Source organism: Corvus cornix, chromosome 2, assembly GCF_000738735.6.
Source record: "Corvus cornix cornix isolate S_Up_H32 chromosome 2, ASM73873v5, whole genome shotgun sequence".
Taxonomy (NCBI): Eukaryota; Metazoa; Chordata; class Aves; order Passeriformes; family Corvidae; genus Corvus; species Corvus cornix.
The window spans coordinates 24,074,191-24,092,713 of NC_046333.1; the positions used below are offsets into that span (position 1 = coordinate 24,074,191).

At 41.2% G+C, this 18,523-nt stretch overlaps 1 protein-coding gene across 14 annotated transcripts in view; it reads right to left on the minus strand.

Annotated features, from left to right (window-relative positions):
- TNS3 (tensin 3) overlaps window positions 1-18,523 on the minus strand; it is a 219,277-nt gene that overhangs the window by 24,314 nt on the left and 176,440 nt on the right. For all 14 annotated transcript variants that reach the window (XM_039548564.1, XM_039548558.1, XM_039548563.1 and 11 more), the window contains one exon: window positions 620-791. In XM_039548564.1, the coding sequence (XP_039404498.1) occupies window positions 620-791 (172 nt within the window). The remainder of the gene's footprint in view (window positions 1-619; window positions 792-18,523) is intronic.

The following is an 18,523-nucleotide window of genomic DNA, read 5'->3' on the forward strand; positions in this document are numbered from 1 at the left end:
GTTTGTTCGCTGTTTCTTGCTATTTCTTAGCTTATGCTGTAAGCTCCTTTAGACAAGGACTACTTTGTAAATTTATACTATTCAAGCTCTTGTCCAGAGCTCTACATGTTTACCACAATATAATTATAAAACAATAAAGTTTCTAAGCCTGCTGAGCCTGCTGAAAGGAAATTGGCTATATACTACCAAAGCAAATCTACTGAAATTTTACTGACTAGAAACACGTCTGCAGTGAGAAGAGTGCTCCCTTTCTCTCATATACAGCTTATTCCAACGTGCAATTTCATGACACGGCTTTAAGTAAAACATCAGAGAACTCAGTTAAGCACACAGAAAAATATATGTGAGCTTGTGCTAGCACACAATAACATAACTGAGCTATAAAATTCTATTTACTTTTGTCTTCCCACTTATCTTCAAAGCTAATTGTGTCCCTGACATAAAAGTAATATCTGTGTACATGTTAAAATCCAGACGATGGACAACATCAACATTAAATGTCACAACCAATCTCAAAGTTCTTGGAAAAATAGTCTGCAATGAAGATGAAAGCATAATGTGTTGGCTGGGAACGATCATTATGAGAGCTAAACAATAAAGTAGGAGAACTTTTTCCTACCTTTCTGCCCCTGCGATAGGACTGCTACTTGAAACAGTACATGAAGATGCAAAACAGTGCTGAAAGGAGGGATCAGACTGCATGTTCGCCCTCAGCAAAGAAGAGTTAGTGCCCACAGTGCTGTCAGACATCACCATAGAGAGGTTAATGGCTTCCATGTAACTTTGAGATTCTGCAGCAAAGAAAACAAAGTAAATGCAAATTTAAAAACAACATGCATTTTTATTAACCTTGTACTGAAAAAAGTGTTCATAAAATATTTTGGTTTTCTCTTAATAAGATTATAAAGAAGAGTTTTTGTTTGTTTGAGCAGCAGATGTTATTTCACAAAATTATGTTTATTGCTGAAAACATCCAGCAGGTCAAATGGCAGAGGGAATAGAGATTACAGAATTGCAACACTCAAACTGTTTGATTATTCTCCAGAATACATTCTCTAGCCCTAAAGATGAGAATGGACTGTCTGTTCCAAGATATTTTGCATTCCACAGTCCACAGTGTTAATCAGTACATCTAGTCAAGTGCACCATTTGCACTTAAAATACCAGTAGAAAATGGGGTGTCACGAATAGAAAACTGGGTGTCCTGGTCCAGGCTACAATAGAATTAGTTTCTTCAGTAGGCAGTAGAGGGCATGGCCAGGACCTGGAGTTACTGTATACCACCTCATGTCATTGCTGGGGGCAGGGCAAGGGAGTCTCTTCCAGGGAAAAAGGGTCCTTTCTGATTAAGAAAGCATGGTGGAGGGAGCAGTGAGGTGGTGGTGATAGCAAGCTGGAGGGAGGAGCTCAGGTCAAGCTCTGCAGTGAGCATTTCTGCATTTGAATCACTCTCTCTTTTCTTAGTATTGTTACTCTTACTGGTTTTTTTCTCATCTCATTGCTTTTTTCAGTAAATTGTTCATATCTCAACCCATGATCTTCACTTTTTAAGCCCGACAAGCCCATTCAGCCCACCTGCTGAACAGGGCAGGGAACCTGGTGGATAATGACAGATGACACTGAGCTACCCACAACCTTCTTCATATCAGTCTTTATCAGTAAGACAGGCCTTTAGGAACCTCAAGCCCCTGAGACCACAGAAAAAATCTGGATCAAAACATACCCTCAGTGGAGGAGGACTAAGCAAAGGAGAACTAAAACAAACCAGACATATTTAAGTCCACTGGGGCCTGAGAAGTTGAACACACACAAGAGCTGAGGGAGCTGGCTGATACCCTGCAAGACCACCCTCAATAATTAAAAGGTCTCAATGACTGGGAGAGATTCTTAAAAACTGGAAGGGAGCAAGCATCACTCATACCTCTAAGAAAGGTATGAAGGATGATCCAGGGAACTGCAGGCTTGGTTAATCTAACCTCAGTCTCTGGAAAGCTGATGGAGCAACTAACCCTGGAAACCACTTCCAAACACATGGCAGAAAAGGATTGAGAGTTGTCAGCATGAATTTACAAAGGGGAAATCATGCATATCCACTGAGATAACTTTCTTCAATAAACTGACTAGCTTAGTGGCTAAGAGAAGAGCAGTGGATGTTCCTTATGTTGACTTTAGTAAGGCTTTTATCTTGGTCTTCCATTATATCCTCATAAACATGCTGACAAAACAAGGGTTAGGTAAGTGGAAGTGAGATCTACTAAAAACTGGCTGAATATCTGGGCCCAGAGGCTTGTGATCACCTGCAGCAAATCCACTAGAAGGCAAGTCATAGCATTATACCTCGGGGCTGATAATAGGACCAATACTCTTCAACACCCTTCATTAATAACGTGGATAATGGAATGAAGTTTCATCAGCAAGTTTTGCAGACAACAGAAAACTGTGAGGAGTCATCAACAAACCAGATGGTTGTGCTGCTATTTAGAAGTGGGAGAAATGGGAGAAATGCTATTTAGAAGTGGGACAAAAGGAATCTTAAGTTCAACAAGGGGAAATATAAACTCCTGCAACTGAGACAGAATAATCCATGGCACCAGCACATGTTGGGGGCTGACTGGCTGGAGACAGCTCTGCAGAGAGGGACTTGGTGGTTCTCATGGACAACAGCTGACCATGACCCAGCAATACAACCCCATGGCAAAGGTGACCAATAGTATCCCAGCCTGCATCACAAAGTGTTGCCAGCAGGTCAAGGGAGGTGATCCTTCCTCCCTGCTTAGCATTAGAGGCTACATATGAAGCTGTGTGCCTATTTACGTGCTCCTCAGTACAAGAGAGACAGGGACTTGCTTGAACAAGTCCAGCACAAGGTCACAGAGAGGCCATCACTGGGACTGGAACATCTTTTATAGGAGCTGAGTCCCAGAAAGCTAGGACTGTATGGCCTGGAGAAAAGAAAGCTCAGGGGTATATTATCACTGTGTATATAAACCTGATGGGAAGGCATGAAGGCGAATGAGCCAGTCTCCACACTCTTCTGCTCACAGTAGGAGAAAAGAACACAACTGGGACTAAAAGGCAGTTTAGCAACACAGTGCAGCACATGGTTTACCTGTTGTGCTGGTTTTGGCCAGGGTAGAGTTAACTTTCTTCTCAGTGTTTGGTATGTGGCTGTTTTGGATTTGTGCTTAACACAGTAATGATAATACAGAGATATTTTTGTTATTCCTTGTGGAAATACTTACAGCTTTTTACCGGCTAGGCTCGTAGTTCAATGCTTTAGAAAGCCACGAGCAGCCTAGAGAGGTAGCACGGGCAATCCAGCAGTTCAGTAGCTCAAAAAGCGGCAAATAGTAGCTGCAAAGCTGATACCACCAGTAGAAGCGAAGAGGGAGAAATATAGTCTTCAGCTTGCCTAATTCCCGCAATTAGAAGCTTTCAAACAGAGACAGAAACACACAGATGTTCGCAGAAGGATTGCAAAGCCAAAGAGCGTGGGCCCCCTCTCGTGCCCTTCTTTTATTCAGAGAAGGGGAAAGGGGAGGACTGGGGGCAGACCTGGGGTGACTGGCCAATCAGACACTGCTAAAGAGTTTGAGTTACATTTGGTTTTGCCCATGCTTGGAACAAAGGAGTTCAGAACACATGGCAGAGGCAAGTCCTGGCTTGTCTTGGGGAGGGGGAAGGGAAGCTCAGAACAGGCAGCAACAATTCCTGGCTCACACAGAGACAAACAAGGCCTTTTCTGTTTTCCATACTGCCACACTGGCAAGGCAGTTGGGGGTGTATGGGAGGTTGGGAGGAGACACACCTGGGACAGGTTACCCAAATTGACCAGAGGGATATTCCAGACCACATGACTTCAAGGAGAGGAAGGAGGAAGGGGAGGACATTTGGAGTTATGGCATTTGTCTTCCTAAGTAACCATTACACGTGATGGGCTCTGCTCTCCTGGGGATGGCCGAACATCTGGCTGCCCATGGGAAGAATCGAATTAGTTCCTTGATTTGTGTTGCTTTTGTGCATGGGGCTTTTGCTTTCCCTCTTAAGCTGTCTTCATCTCAGCCCACAAGTTTTCTTTTACCCTTCCAATTCTTTCCACAATCCCAGGAGCTGGAGAGTGAGTGAGCAACTGCACTGGGCTTGGTTGCTGGCTGGGCTTAAACCATGACACCTGTACAGCTACAGTTTTCAGGTGTGACTTTTTGCACACCACACAGACAAAGAAGCAAAACAACTGTAATCTTTATTTTGTAATAGCCTGCAAACAGCACTAGCACAACTGGTTTCTAAACTGACTGAAATCTGAAATATGTTCAAGTTAATTATAGTGGACATAAATACTACAGGATATAGATAAACAGATGCGTTTAGATGAGGAATAATGTGGATGCTATTACTGCAGAGCTTTATACAGGAACAGTTTCACCTCGTTTTTTAGAGGTATACTTAAATAACCAGTCAAGCTCTAATGGGGATTACTTTTAATTTTTCTGGATTCGTATAAAAAAGTCAACACCTATTGACAGGTCCAGGCTCAACCACACTGTTTTCCATGACAGAAGACTGTAATACAACAAATGCCCATGCATCTGAATAGCTTCATTCACCTGAATAGTCCTACTGACCTCAAAACTGGCAGGACTGAAACCCAATACAACAGTCAAAGATGAAACAATCTCTAATTACTCTCGCTTGACTTGATACACTTCCAAAGAATAAGGGAGGGGAAAAAAAAAAAAACCAAAACCAAGTAAGTTATGGAACAATTCCATTCCTACAAAGACTTAAGATCACACTAATGCATCTTTTCCATAAGGAAACCTTTCTAATGTAAAAAGCCACTGAAACAAGTCTAAATGAATATTGTTTTCCCTTCAATTCATGGCAGAGCTTGGTTCTCCTATTACTTGAAATGAGGAGTGTGCAAGGTACTTAAAAGATATGTCTTAGAAAATCTGCAAATTAGTGCCCTGACTATAAACCATCTGAATTTATCACATAGCACACATGGTACAGAACAAACATTTAACTGGATGAGGGAAACAGAAAACTGCCTTTTAACAGAATGTCCTGGGTTGCAGTGTATTCTATCACCATCCTCATGAGCTGTTGAAATCAGGTGGGGCAGTGTTTCCTTGCCTCCTCCCCCCAGACTATCTTGCTGTTAATGGCCCATCATTGTCCTGCCGCATGACTCAGAGATAACTCCCTCCGGACTATCTTCTGTTAATGAGCCTAATCAACACTTGGCCTCATGACTCATCCCATTGTGAGATGCTCCACCCAGAGGGAGGAACCAAGCATACCATCGTGGATATAATCTGAGGCTGAACACCAGAGACAACGCCTTTCCACTGGATTTCCAGAGGACAGGAGCTACACAGCCACCACTGGATCTTCTGAGGAAGAGCAGACCCTTTTTCTACAGGATCACTGCTTCAGAGGACTGCAGCCACCATTCTACCAGACTGCTACCACCACCCTGCCTAACAGGGACTCAGGTTGTATCTTGACTCTGTCAGTTTGAACCAGTGTTTTCTTTTACTTTTTTTCTTTCCTTTTCTTTAACTTCCCCATTAAATTGTTATTCTGACTTGGTGCCTCCCACTGGTTTGTTTTCAAACTAGTACACAGAAACTGTCTTTTAACTATACCATTACTTCAACTATATTCATAACAGCCATAAAAGTGAACTTTAAGGAAGTACTGCAGAAACGTTTAGTGTGGAAGAGCTACAGAAATCTCAATATGTATTTATCTACTAGATCAGCTACATTACAGTCATCTTCATACTGGTGCAAACACAGTCAGAAAAGCTGGCTGCACAAACCCATGTTGGTCAAGGTATGTTGGTCAAATTGATGTCGTACGTATGAAGACTACTAGAACCTCCCCAGCAACTCAACTTTGACTAGGCTAAAAGCAGACAAATTTCCAGAAACTAGCATTTGACAAAGTATCTCAAGTGCAACAGGCATCTCATCTCTACACATGAACTTCCCCAGATGGTTCCCAATTACACTGCAGGTTGAGATGATTCTGCTTCTGAATGTGAGAGGTTAATGCGTTCCCCAGAGGAATAGGAATTACAATCACAAGCTCATCTCTATCTGCTTGCTTGTTTTCATGCCTGTGTGTCTGTTCTCCTGATACCAGACTATACAGAGGAGTCACTGGAATCCAGTTACCAAGAGTCTGGGGGCAGGGAGGGGAGTGGCACTCCTGAAATAGCTTAAAATCTTCTCCCACTCTAATATGTTCTCAACTGTGCATATGAGTTAATCTAACAGATTTCCACAGCAAATTCCACTCCTCCTTCCACAGCACTTGCTTGAATAAAGGGACCAAGGCTTGACTCTTCCCTGTTTCAGGCCTTGGATTGTTGCTATCACCTTTAGAGCACCATACACTGCATGACAGAAGGATCACTGTCACACTCACAGATGCATTTCACACCCCATTTTCACAGGTGTAAAAAGAGTGAAAAGCCACTGGCAGCCAGGCATGTAACCTGCAGAAAAAACACACACTCAGTACAACTCTTCCCAGCCTAGAAACAAATATATCTGAAAGGCACCTCCCATGAAAGCAGTCTTGTTTTTACTTCAATTAAAAACAAGACTGCTGGATATTTCAGCTATGTCCTCTCATTGTCTGATGCAGAGTTCACTGGTCAGCTGTTAACCCTTTATCTCATGGAATCAATAACTCTGCAATTTCACAGCTTCTACAGAATTAACTGGCCTGACACATTTGACAGAAAGCAAAGCATCAGTGCTTCTTGGTTCAGGCCCCTACCATGCCATTTATAGCCGTGAAAACACTGACAATGTAAAAGTGCAGCTCCCTGTTTCACTAAGAGACATGACAAAGCCAGGACCATTCATGTTTGTATCTTTTCATGCACCCAGATCAGACCTACATTTACTGTCACTGATGATCAACTTTAAAGGCAGGACCTTAGAAAGGAGCTGGACTGTTTGGACCATACACTACTGAAAAATGATATTAATTGTGACAACTATTTGTGCCAACGTGCAAGGCACAAAAATATCCAGCTCACTCTTCTACTTGGCATCAACAGGTAAAACCTCTAAAAGTTGCAGGCTTTTTTCAGCTGTAAGCAGAAACTCCAGGATGTGCCTAGCACACAGCTACATAAAGTATGATCTTACAAATTAACCCATATTTTAATCCACTAAACCTGTTGAAACAAAGAAGAAAAAGGAACCCACCACCCTGCTCCCCCTGCCCTCCCCCCCCCCCCCCCAAAAAAAAACCCTACTGAAAAAAACCAGAGTAGCTTAACCCACACCATGGTCCAGATAAAAAATAGGTAACAACACTCCTTTTCTTTTCTTGCAACAGCTGAAGGGCAAAATCATCTCACACCTTTGGGGATGTTATAAAGAAAGTATGTAATTTGTGCTATTATGTATAAAACTGGAATGTAATCAGACCATGCAGAGACAGAGTTTCAAAATCCCTCCACCAACCTGGCTGAGAGAAAAATTTCACAACACTAAAAGAAGTTCTCACACAGTAAGTGAGGATTCCACCTAGGTGGGGTTGGATCTTATCACCGGGACATTTGCACCATGACGACTTGATTACCACCTTCTGATATCTACATCTCATCTGATAAGGAATAGGACATTCCAGGAACTAAAAATAACTGTTCCACGAACCAGAGATGGCCCATTCATCATCAGAGATGGCCCTTCAATCACCAGAAATGGCCCACTCATCACCCAGGATGGACAATTCACCAGACCCAGGAAAGGCTTTGTGCAGCCCAACTCCGGGACAAGAAAACTTCATGAATATGCTAGAATTACGAGAAGACTAGAATTAATTTGGACTCTGCCCAAAAACTGTATAAGAAGAGACCAGCCGAAGCAGCACTCACGAACTTGGGAGGTCTGGTGCGATAGAGATCAGATCTATGCCTGTTCACCCAGCTCCGACCACGGGCTCGGAGCTGCTTTTGGAGCTGCTTTTCTCGATCGTGGCCTTTGAGACCGATATTTCGGTGGCATAATAAATGTTATTTCTTTATAAATTTTGATTGGGCAATTCTGTTTACCTCAGAGACAATCATCCAACAACAGTGGGCAAGTAAAAGCAGTCATTTCACTACCATACCTTGTATTTTAGTAAGTTCCCATACATTTCAAACTTTGTAGTCCTTTCCATGAGAAGGTGATAGTTAATGTGAATCACATCAGCTTGAAAACTCGAGTCAAGATCCTCAGTTACAACTTTTGGGGAAAGGGAGCTTTAAGTCAGTGTTCTGCTTCCAAAACACTCAGCTCACTACCTCACCACTACTTGAGCCTAGCCTAAAAGCTGAATGGACAGAGAAAATAATACTGCTCTGAAGTATGACAAAGTAACGAAGCCACTTGATGGCCCACTTGAGCCAGTTTACAAACCAACACTTTTCCAAGTCTATGTGCACTGTAAGATTATTATCTAGCTTCCCTTTAACTCCCCTGCTTTTCCAAATACAAAGGTTCCAAAATTAGCAGTCTGCGAAGTATCAACTTTACTGAAATTCTGACCTTTTAAACTTGTTACGTTCTGCTTTCAATGTCACAAAAATACAGTGAACCAAATTATTCCCTCATATGAAACCCATCAACTTTGGTCACACTGCTCCTTCTGATACCTAGGTTTCAACTTTTCTATTTTTCAATCCTGTACTGCCTAGCATGCAACTCTGAAACGTCATATGGCCTGTTAGCTACTGTTCTTTCATGCTGGTCAGAAGTAACAAATCCTCTCTAGGTTTGCACTTCAAGGACACCTTGCTCTCCCAGGCCTCAAAATGTGTAAACTAAAGCCTTTGAGAGGAGGAGCAAACTTGGGGTAATTACATCATTAATTGAAGTTAAAATTGGAGAATTAACCCTGATATGCAAATGAACCAAACTTATAAAAGTGTGAAGAACCCATGACCCAGGGTCCATCCTGGGCGTAGCCTCTTGACTGCCCAGGGTGTGGCCTTAAAGGCCCTTTGAACGAATACCTACTTTCATTCTCTCAATCTTGCCTAGCCTGTTTTCAGGTAGCCACTTCAAAGCATCACTTCCGTTTCACAGAATAGGTGGGAATCAATACAGGATGCTTAAAGTTTGGTCTTTTATAACTTCAGACGCCAGGGAATGGAATAACTTTATTGTGTCTTTTGCACAGTACGTCCTTTCCTATTCAACACAGGTACTTCATTTAGAAGAAGTACATGTCATGAGTCAAAATCATGTACCAACATGGAGACACCTGCAGTTCCCACTTTCTGAAAACCCACCAATACCAAGCAGAGAGAATGTAACAGGATTTTTTCATGTTTGTGAACGAAAAGACAGAATTACTATTGCTTGGAGATTCTGCTAATGCCTGTTTGAGTGGACCAACTCTCTTTGCAAGTAATCAATCAGTCAGGCTGAACCAGGGAAAGTCATTAAAACAGCGGCTCTAGCATCCAGGTATTAACCTCTCTGCACAAAAAAAGGTCAGCTTCAGTTGCTTCATCTGAGAAGAATCTCAGTGGAATATGTATTACATGCTTGGATATTACAGAAAATACAACAATGGAGTGGCTGACAACCTGGGAAATAAAACAGCACATCTGGAGAGGCAGTAAAGTATTTCTCAGAGATGTTTATTTGGTGGAAGAAAAAACACATTCAACAGTTAGAACCCAAACTGCTAGTAATTAAATGTAATGTACACTACAGTACTGAAGGTTTTTAACTTCATGCAATTATTTATTGTGTGCATTTAGAAAGCGATCACTGATCACTGTGTTGTGGGAGCCTTTGAAATGTATTTAGAATTAAAAAAAAAAAAATCATTCTTGCCTTATGTCCTAAAGAGAGCTTTAAATCATCCGTGTCACCCCTTGAGGAAATATCCTTGGCACAGCAGTCTCCCCAGCAAGCACTGGGTGAGGAAGGCTGGCACTTCACCACCTTCACCATGGGAGATTCTGGCCTGCTGGCAAGATGCATGACAAAAGTGGGAGTGTATTGGGACACTCCTGTGTTCTGCAACTTCTACCTCCCATAATGGCCTGCCAGTAACAACCAAATGCAGACTCTGAAGCTATGACAGGTGTTCAGCTTATCTCCAGGCAACCACAGGCTGACACAATTAACTACACTTACCTTCTGCCCACTCTGCACATCGGTAAGAATCAAAAGGATGATTTACCAGACCCCACTTTACCCCACTCACACTCCCTGCCCTAAAGCCTGTACTATCTGGCTTCTTTTTGACTGAGAAAATAGCTAGACCATTTTACAGGTAACTTGGTATCATACATTCATATAAACACCAAAATACAAATAACTCCTATATGCTGAACAGAATTAACAATACAGCATCTTCAAAGCAGAAAAATCCTTATCATGACTTTCTGAAAGGCTTTCTTATACTAATTCATTTCATTCTCCCAAGTAGTACAAGGGGAAAAAAAGAAACTTCCCCAAGGACTAAAGCAATCAGTTGCATATGTCTTTTAATGTATTTTAAAAGTTCTTGCAGATGCTCTGCTACTGACTTTAAGCATAGCTTTGCTGTCTTAGGAATGCAAATCAGCTGCAGAGGCATGTCCTCAAGACATCTGGATCACATACAAACATAAAATGTGACATTTATGATAACACTCTTTAGGAGAGAATCACTATCATTACACAACACATAAACAAGAGAACCCCTATTCTGTCTCCACATACAGCAGATCATTCAGTGGTGAAAAAAAATAAATCCAATAAAACAATTAGAACACAACTATTAACATGCCCACACTAAGTTTGCACAGCAAATTAGTAAAATGGATTTGGAGACAGACAATTCCATTCTTATCATGGTTTCTCTCATAATGGAATTTCAGACATTCACATTGCTGAATATGACAATTTTCATCAAATTGTAAAATTAAATTGCAATAGTTTCAGAGAAGAAAAAAAGAACCTATGAAACACGCAAATGGTACCTTCAAAATGAACAGTAATACTTTTTCAGGCAGAATGCACTGAAAGACCAAGCACCTTTCAAGAAAAGCATAAAATATCAGCCTTGTGCACCAAAGTTCATTATCCATTAAAATTGCTTGAAATGTTGGAGATGCAGGTCTAAGATATCTCTGCTCAATTGAAAAGTGCCACTCATGCATACTGACAGATACACTGCAAAGCCAAAGGAAAGGAGGCAAGGGGGAAGGTACAGGGGGCAAACTGGAGGAAATACTGAGTGAAAGAAGAAGGGAGAGAGCTTGGGTCTGATTTTGACACTTCTGAGAAGCAAGCACGAAGACTCAATGAAATTTTCTATTTTGTGTTATGACCCTATATACTTTTCCTAAGGTGAAAGAGAGGAAAAGAAGAAGTTTAAACTCCCCTTTTCCAATCTCAGTCCAGTTCCCTGGTGTCACCAGGCACCAGAGAGGTCCCAGTATGCAGCTTTTGATGTCTGAGGCATACTTATCTCATAGAAGGAATGGAAGCAATCAAACTGATGTTCGGACCCTCTATCAAAACTCTCACTTTGGTCCTGTTCTGCTGTGAGAAAAATTCTGCCTAAATGTGACCCTCTTCAACCCTTTTTCACTAGAAAAGTGAAAAAGTTCACTTTTCTAGTCACTTGCCTGCAAGAAAATGCTGAACCCAGCTCACTGCAGACTGAAAAATAAAAGCAAGGGCTGATTTTTGATTTTCAAGTAGTATACCTAAACCATTTTATTTTAAAACCAGAAAATGAACTGACTTTTCAGAGGCTGCTTTTAATAACCTGGGATTGAAACTGGTAAAAACAAACTCAGTTCAGTTTACCTTCAGTGTTGTTCAGTATCACAAAACACAACTGAGAATTGAAGCTCTTGCAATTTTTTTCTTGGTCTGTCTCTCGAGAACTGTGAATCAGTAACTCTTAGGGTTGCAGTCTTTACCCAAGCATATACTGCTACTGCCTGAATAGAAAAATTGTTTGCTTTAAGGCGGTAAGAACCAGGGTCTTTATTCTGGTGCATCCTGTATATTGCACCATGTAATAGTTGGCTGCTCTAAGACTCTATTATAATTTCATGGAAAAATCAGATCTGAAGAAAGAAAGTGAGAGTGTTTTACATATATTTTACACAAATACACTTTTGTCTTGGATGCAAGAATTAGAGGCATTACCCTTCCAGTGCTAAGGCACAATAAAGTGTTTTTCTCATTAAACGAGAAAGCACAACAACTATGCCATATTCCTCATTTAGAAAAGACTCGTGTTTACAAAATCTGTACATCTTTCATGCTTTTGAAAAGAAATTCAGTGCTGCCATAATATTAGTAAGAGCTCCTCAGGGGAGGAAAAAGACTCAGTCTGGACAAATTTCTTCTACGTAGACAGAAATTATGTATGTTCCAGGCAGTCCTCATTTCTTCAACTTTGAAAAAGACCCAACACGACCCACAAAAAATTAGAAGCCTTCCTCGGCAGGAAAGTGACTAAACAAATCTCTCAAGCCCTGCCTCACGCCCTCAACCATTCCCAAGCGATTGCAGAAAACTCTCATACTGACAGAACTCCTTGTCTGCAAACCTCAGTTTCTGTGTAGACTCCCAACGTTGTTACGTGACTACAAAAGGCGTAACCCTTCCTCCCACTTCAGTTCTACAGAGCTCGCAGCAGCAACAGGCCGCAGGCTCCGTGCCTTCTCCCAGCTCCCCGCCCCGCCAGCGGAGCGGCCCCGGCGGCCTGTCTGAGGCTGGTTCGCTTTAGTGAACTCCCACCGCCCCCCCCTTTTCCCAGGGTCATGTTTCGCTGCCGCTGAGGCGAGCGCGACCAGCCAAACACAAGACCAACCCACAAAACGAGTTTTCAGATTTAGGAAAATGCACAAAACACGGGCGCAGGGGGCCACAAACCTACCTATGGAAGCCATCGTGACAGCAACTCTCCCACCGGGCTGTGCGAAATCCTCCTTCCCTCCCTCCGTGCCGCATGCTGCCCGTGGCTCACCGAATCGAGGCAGCCGGGCGCACCGCCCCGCCACGCAGAGACTTGGGAAAAGCTATTTCCCGCATTTGCCAGCACCCTCCGCTCTCCCTCGCGTGTTAGAACTTCACCGCAAAGTGGGTTCCAGTGTCTGCAGCGAGAGAAGCACAGGCTCCCTGTCTCAATACAGCCACCCAGATGAAGAATAGCCAGAGTTCACTTCATCCAGGCAGAAAGTAATTCCCCGATTGTTGTTAGATTAGGCTTCCCGCTCGCTCTTCAGCTCGACTGCCCATTCCGTGTATGCCTGCTGTGCTGACTCCACCTCACTTGCGTTTGACTTGTTCCCCCCTTCCCCCGCCCGGCTCACACCGCCTCTTCCACGCGCAGCGCCGCTCCCAGCGGGTCCTGTGCTCCGCGCAGCGCCGCGGGGGCGGAGAGCGAGCGGCCAGCACCGCTCTCCGGGGGCGACTGGAGGCTTGGGTTGGGGGGGAGGGTGTGTGTGTGGTGGTGGTTGGTTGATTTGGTGGGGGGAGGCAGTGCTGGGGGGCGGGGGAGGGTGGTGTTGTTCGTCCCCCACCACTTCATTTGACCTTAGCTATGTGTTTCTTTCAGAGAGATGAACGACACGGAACCGAGAACTGTCAGATTAGTGCTTTTTAATGTAGAGCAAAGCCCAGCTACTCTATTACACCAAACTAGCTCAACACTCTTGGATAAACTTAGTATCCAGAGCTCTGAATAAAGTTTTACTCGAATCCCAAGATCATAAAACACGTGTAGCCTTACTGTGTTGCATTCAACATCCCCCTAGCATTGTTCTGAGCAGGTTTTATTTACAGGTCAGGAAGACGAGTGGAAACACTGCAGCTCCACAATGAGCAGCACATTTCCTCTTCAGATTGTTCTTCAGTGCCCAGCACACCGTATTTTCTGAAAGGATGACTGCAGGAAATTACTAGATATAGACAGAAACAAATACAACCATTTAAAGCTTTCCCATAATGAATTGCTTTCAAATTTCTACCGGCACCATCTTTTGAATGTGTATACTAAACCGTTTTGATAATAGTAAAATACACAAGCTGGCTTGGTTATAGAGATGAGTACTGGTAAACTAATTAACATTTTGCTTTCTTCCACAGACCATAATGTAAATCAAACTATTCCTTTTAAGAATATTCATTCATACCACTGTTTGTCTTTATATCAGCTGCTCCCATTAAACATGTTTCATAAAGATTGCACTCAGAAGAATGCAATAGCAAAGGTTAGTTGTGATATACACCATATTATCAGGTAAAAAGAAGGGAAAATCCTTGCCACAGGGTCAGAAGAGGTTATTATGCAGCAGTTCAGAACTGACATCAGTTACTTCGATTAATTTATTATACAATTTTACTTTGTCTTGGATGCTTCCTGGCAGAGTCAGATGCAGTCAAACACAGTCTTCATACTCCTATAAACAATAATGATTAGAGAAAATTGCTCTCCATAGAAAGCATCCCTGTCTCTGCATAAAAAGCACTAATCACAGGACCTTCGCATATCTCATTTCTTTCCTGATTTTCAAGTCTTGAAAGCTTTGCTTGTTTGGCTATTTACACATGCTGAATTAGAAGGGAACAAGAATAGTAACCTTTAACAAAGAAGATTACAGCAGTATGAGACACCATATGAAGAAGGTTGGTTAAGTAAGAAACTTACTTTCCAAAGTAATATAAGGATGTAATGTAAGCAGAAATCGTGTAATTAAAAGTATTAATGTACTTGAGTTTTGTCAGCATTTATCAAATTCACCCTTTCTTAGGATTTTTTTGCATGGATCCTTCTAACAGACTCAGTTATAGTTAGGGGGCTACTCATCAAAAAAATCCCTCTGACCTAGACAGTTAATGACAAACAAAAGGGTGCATAACAAAAATCTCACCTTTTGCTTGTCTTTCTGTCACAAATTCAAAGTTTCAACCAGATGAGATGAGCTCCAAGGAAGAAAAAAATCTGAAACTCTAAAGCCAGAAGATATAAAGGGCAAGGCTGATTATACACAAAGGAAGAGTTAGGAAGGGAAGGAAGGGCAGTGTTAGACGTCTCAGGTGAGGAACTGATCAGCACAGTGTGTAAGATACTGCCATCTCAAAAGGAGAAGGTCTGTTATTTGGCAAAAAGAATTGGTTTCATGGCTGTTTCAGGGACAGCACAGTGATAAGAATCAGGTCTTTCAATCTCCGCCAGGTGTTACCAGTATACAGTTCTCCTAGATATAGTACACAAGGTTCCTGGTTTGATCAGAACCATTGCAGTGCAAAATCTATCTAAAATAGTTTAAAATGCAGGGCTCAAATTATAACATGCACCTTTCTCCAACAAGAACCCCTGCAGCAGAGTGGCTATGCTGTGTCCTTCATACAAATTCAGCAAACTCCACAATTCGTGAAGGAATGTCATGTGTTTCCCTGCTACTCTGATGATTGACAGAAGTGTGGGAGTCAATGTCAAGTAGATTGCTCATTTCGGATTTTGTCTACAAGGTGCCTGAATATAATAAATATTTGTGAAATAACATGCCTAACTCAGGCATAGGAATACACAGATTAATTTGGTTTTCTCAATAAACATGGAATAAACATGAAGAGAATTAATGTAGGGTAGAACAGCATCTTAAAAAACATAGAGCAATAGGACCTTTAGACTATAAACAATTTAAGTGGAACTGAAGGTGTATTTCCTCTCTGTTCCCACTCAACACTGGAAGGTCTGTCATTCTGAAACTGCAAAATATCTTTTACTTGTGAATGCAGTAGACAGACCTTCCCAAATACTCAAACAGAGAATCATTTTAAAACTGCAATTTTTTTAAAAAGTGTGCTCACAGCTGTACTTCGATTTTTGAAGCTTTCTTCAGCCTTCCCTCAAACTACATGGATTACTCTGGCACATCACAGTCGTGAAAGTGCCACATCACATAGTAGGAGGCCTCACCCTGGAAAAGTTGAAAAAATTTCATAGAATCATAGCAAGAGAAGTAGTTGTTCTCATGGTTTTTTGTTAATTTAACCTTTTCCAGACAAAGTGACTAGTGACATCTCAAAAATGCATGCTATGCACATGCACTGCAAACAAGCAACATCAGGTATGTGTAAAAACAAACACATCTGCCAGGCTGCCTGCTCATCCAATCCTGTATTACTATTAAATTGTTTTTAAGTTTCTGTCAATGGCTTATTGTTTGCATCTTCAAAAGAAGTAAAAATTAGTGACAGACTTCTCAGCTTCAGATTCTTTTGGTTTTTTATATATGTGTAAGATATTATTCATCTATACTCAATGAATACATACAAAGGTAGTTATTTATCAAATGACTAATTTATGTGGGGAAATGGATGACTTTTTCCCACAGAAAGGGAAAAACCAAATGCTCTAAAGCAGTGGTTTAAAAACCTCTCAAGTAATCAATTTTTCAGTGGTTCTTAGCAAAAAAAAAGAAAGGGGGAAAAAACCAAAACCAAATCACCACCACCCACCAATGTATTATCAGGGTGTATTTCAAATTTAACAGAAGAGGCACATATGCTTTGAGACCATGATCAAGTAACAACATTGAAGTATTGTATAAACACATTTTCCCCATGTAATATTTGATTATTTAAACAACTTTTTTGGGCATTTATATATAACTTCAGAATTATACAGCTTATTTTATTGCCTTAATTTTAGAATTTTTGAGCTCTCGCAGATAGTAGTGAACATAACAGCACCCTTGGAAGTGCCATCATCTTTTCAGCTAATAATGCGTATTCCAAGTACAGTCAGTTATCTTGGATGGAAAGTATAAAAAAAAAAATCCCACAAAAATAAATAAACACAGATTAAAACAGATAATGCTACTGCTTTCTCTCAAGAGAAAATGCCTTTGGACTAGAGCTACAGGAAGGATGTAAGCTGCAGGCTGCACAATTAAACTTTCAGATGTATTGGTTCCTGAATGAAACTGAAACAGGCAGTAACATGCATCTTATGCAAAACTTCTTCAATTTTTTTCTCAGTTACTAAATCCTTTAGAAATAAGGCAGTTGTTTCGTTTTCAGTTCACAGTGGTATGAAAAGTTAGTCAAGACAACAGACACACTGGATAAAAGTGTGGTGCCCCAAGTAAGGGAAGCACTTACCAGGTGGGTTCTTGAAGAAGAACCTATCAGCAGGTGCTTGATTTAATGCTACTAGTGAGGGATCAAGGAGCAGTCAGACTTGTTGAGGTACCACTGATGAAAGACAAATAACAGGCAAGAGACTTCAAAGATATCCCAAGCTAGAAACCTTATTTCATATGAATTCCTGTAGGAAAACTCTTTTGTCAGAAGATCTGCCATTTCTTTAGTACAGTTCAACATTTGAATTCAGGACAAAATGAATGGATAAGAAAGTAAGAAAGCCTGTTTCTGTAGTTAGGGTCCCCACCACTTAGATACTCATTTCCCTGTGAGAAAACTTAATTCACGTTTGCTGCTTTAGGCAGAAGACTCCATATAACTTTTCAGAAGTGTCTTGGTTCAAATTGATAATGCAGGCAGTGCCAGGTCCCCTCTGAGAGGGCCATTTTTAGGGGAACAGTCTCAGTTCTCTGATTTACATATCTATCAGCACTTTGCCCACATGGAATGAAAAGTCATAATTAAAACAAAACAAAACAAAACAAGCAATAAATACTTGCACAGAAAATTAAACAGGCAGTATAAAACAAAGTCTTTCCAAATCAGTATCTGATACTTTCTCCAAAGCAGTTTCAACAGGGCAGGATATGGTTTAAGGCCTATTCTGATCTATGACCACAGTGTTTCTGTCCAGATGAAAATCCTGCTACAAAAGCAAGGGGGGTAAGAAGAGGAGACAGTGAATACTTTCACAACATCTCTTCAATGTAATGTCTGAAGAATCCATCTTCTCTTTTTTTTTTTTTCCTTCAAATTCTTCATTATTATAGAGAAGCTGCACATGGAATTATATACGTGTGCACTAGATGATGCATTCTGCGAGCAGAGCCTTTTCCATGACCATCTGCAGCACTTGAATTTTTCTCATGTTCAACATGATGTTCAACATATAGGTCACAGCAGACCGTGTCCCTTTCCAGAAGTTTAGCTCGTGCAGCTGTAAGAACAATTCATCATGAAATATCTTTGTCTTGACATAAGCATCAGATGTGAAGAATTTTTGAGTCTGTGATCAGATACAACATTGGCTACAAAACAAAATGTATTCATGTTCCAGAATATTTGATCAACCTAGAGTATCCAAAACCAATGGAAGAGAGAGTATATCTTAGAGAATGAGTTTTCTTATGAAAATCCAGTAACGAAAGTGGTTTATTTTGTCAGCTTTAACATATCAGCCAAAAACCCCACATATTTATATTATCCCACTGGTTTACCATCACATAATATCTGGCATGGACTTGGCATGCCCTAGCTTTTTATATTCAGTTATTGTAATTATATTCCTTTCTCCTCTGAATCAATGGCATATTAGAATGTTTACTGAG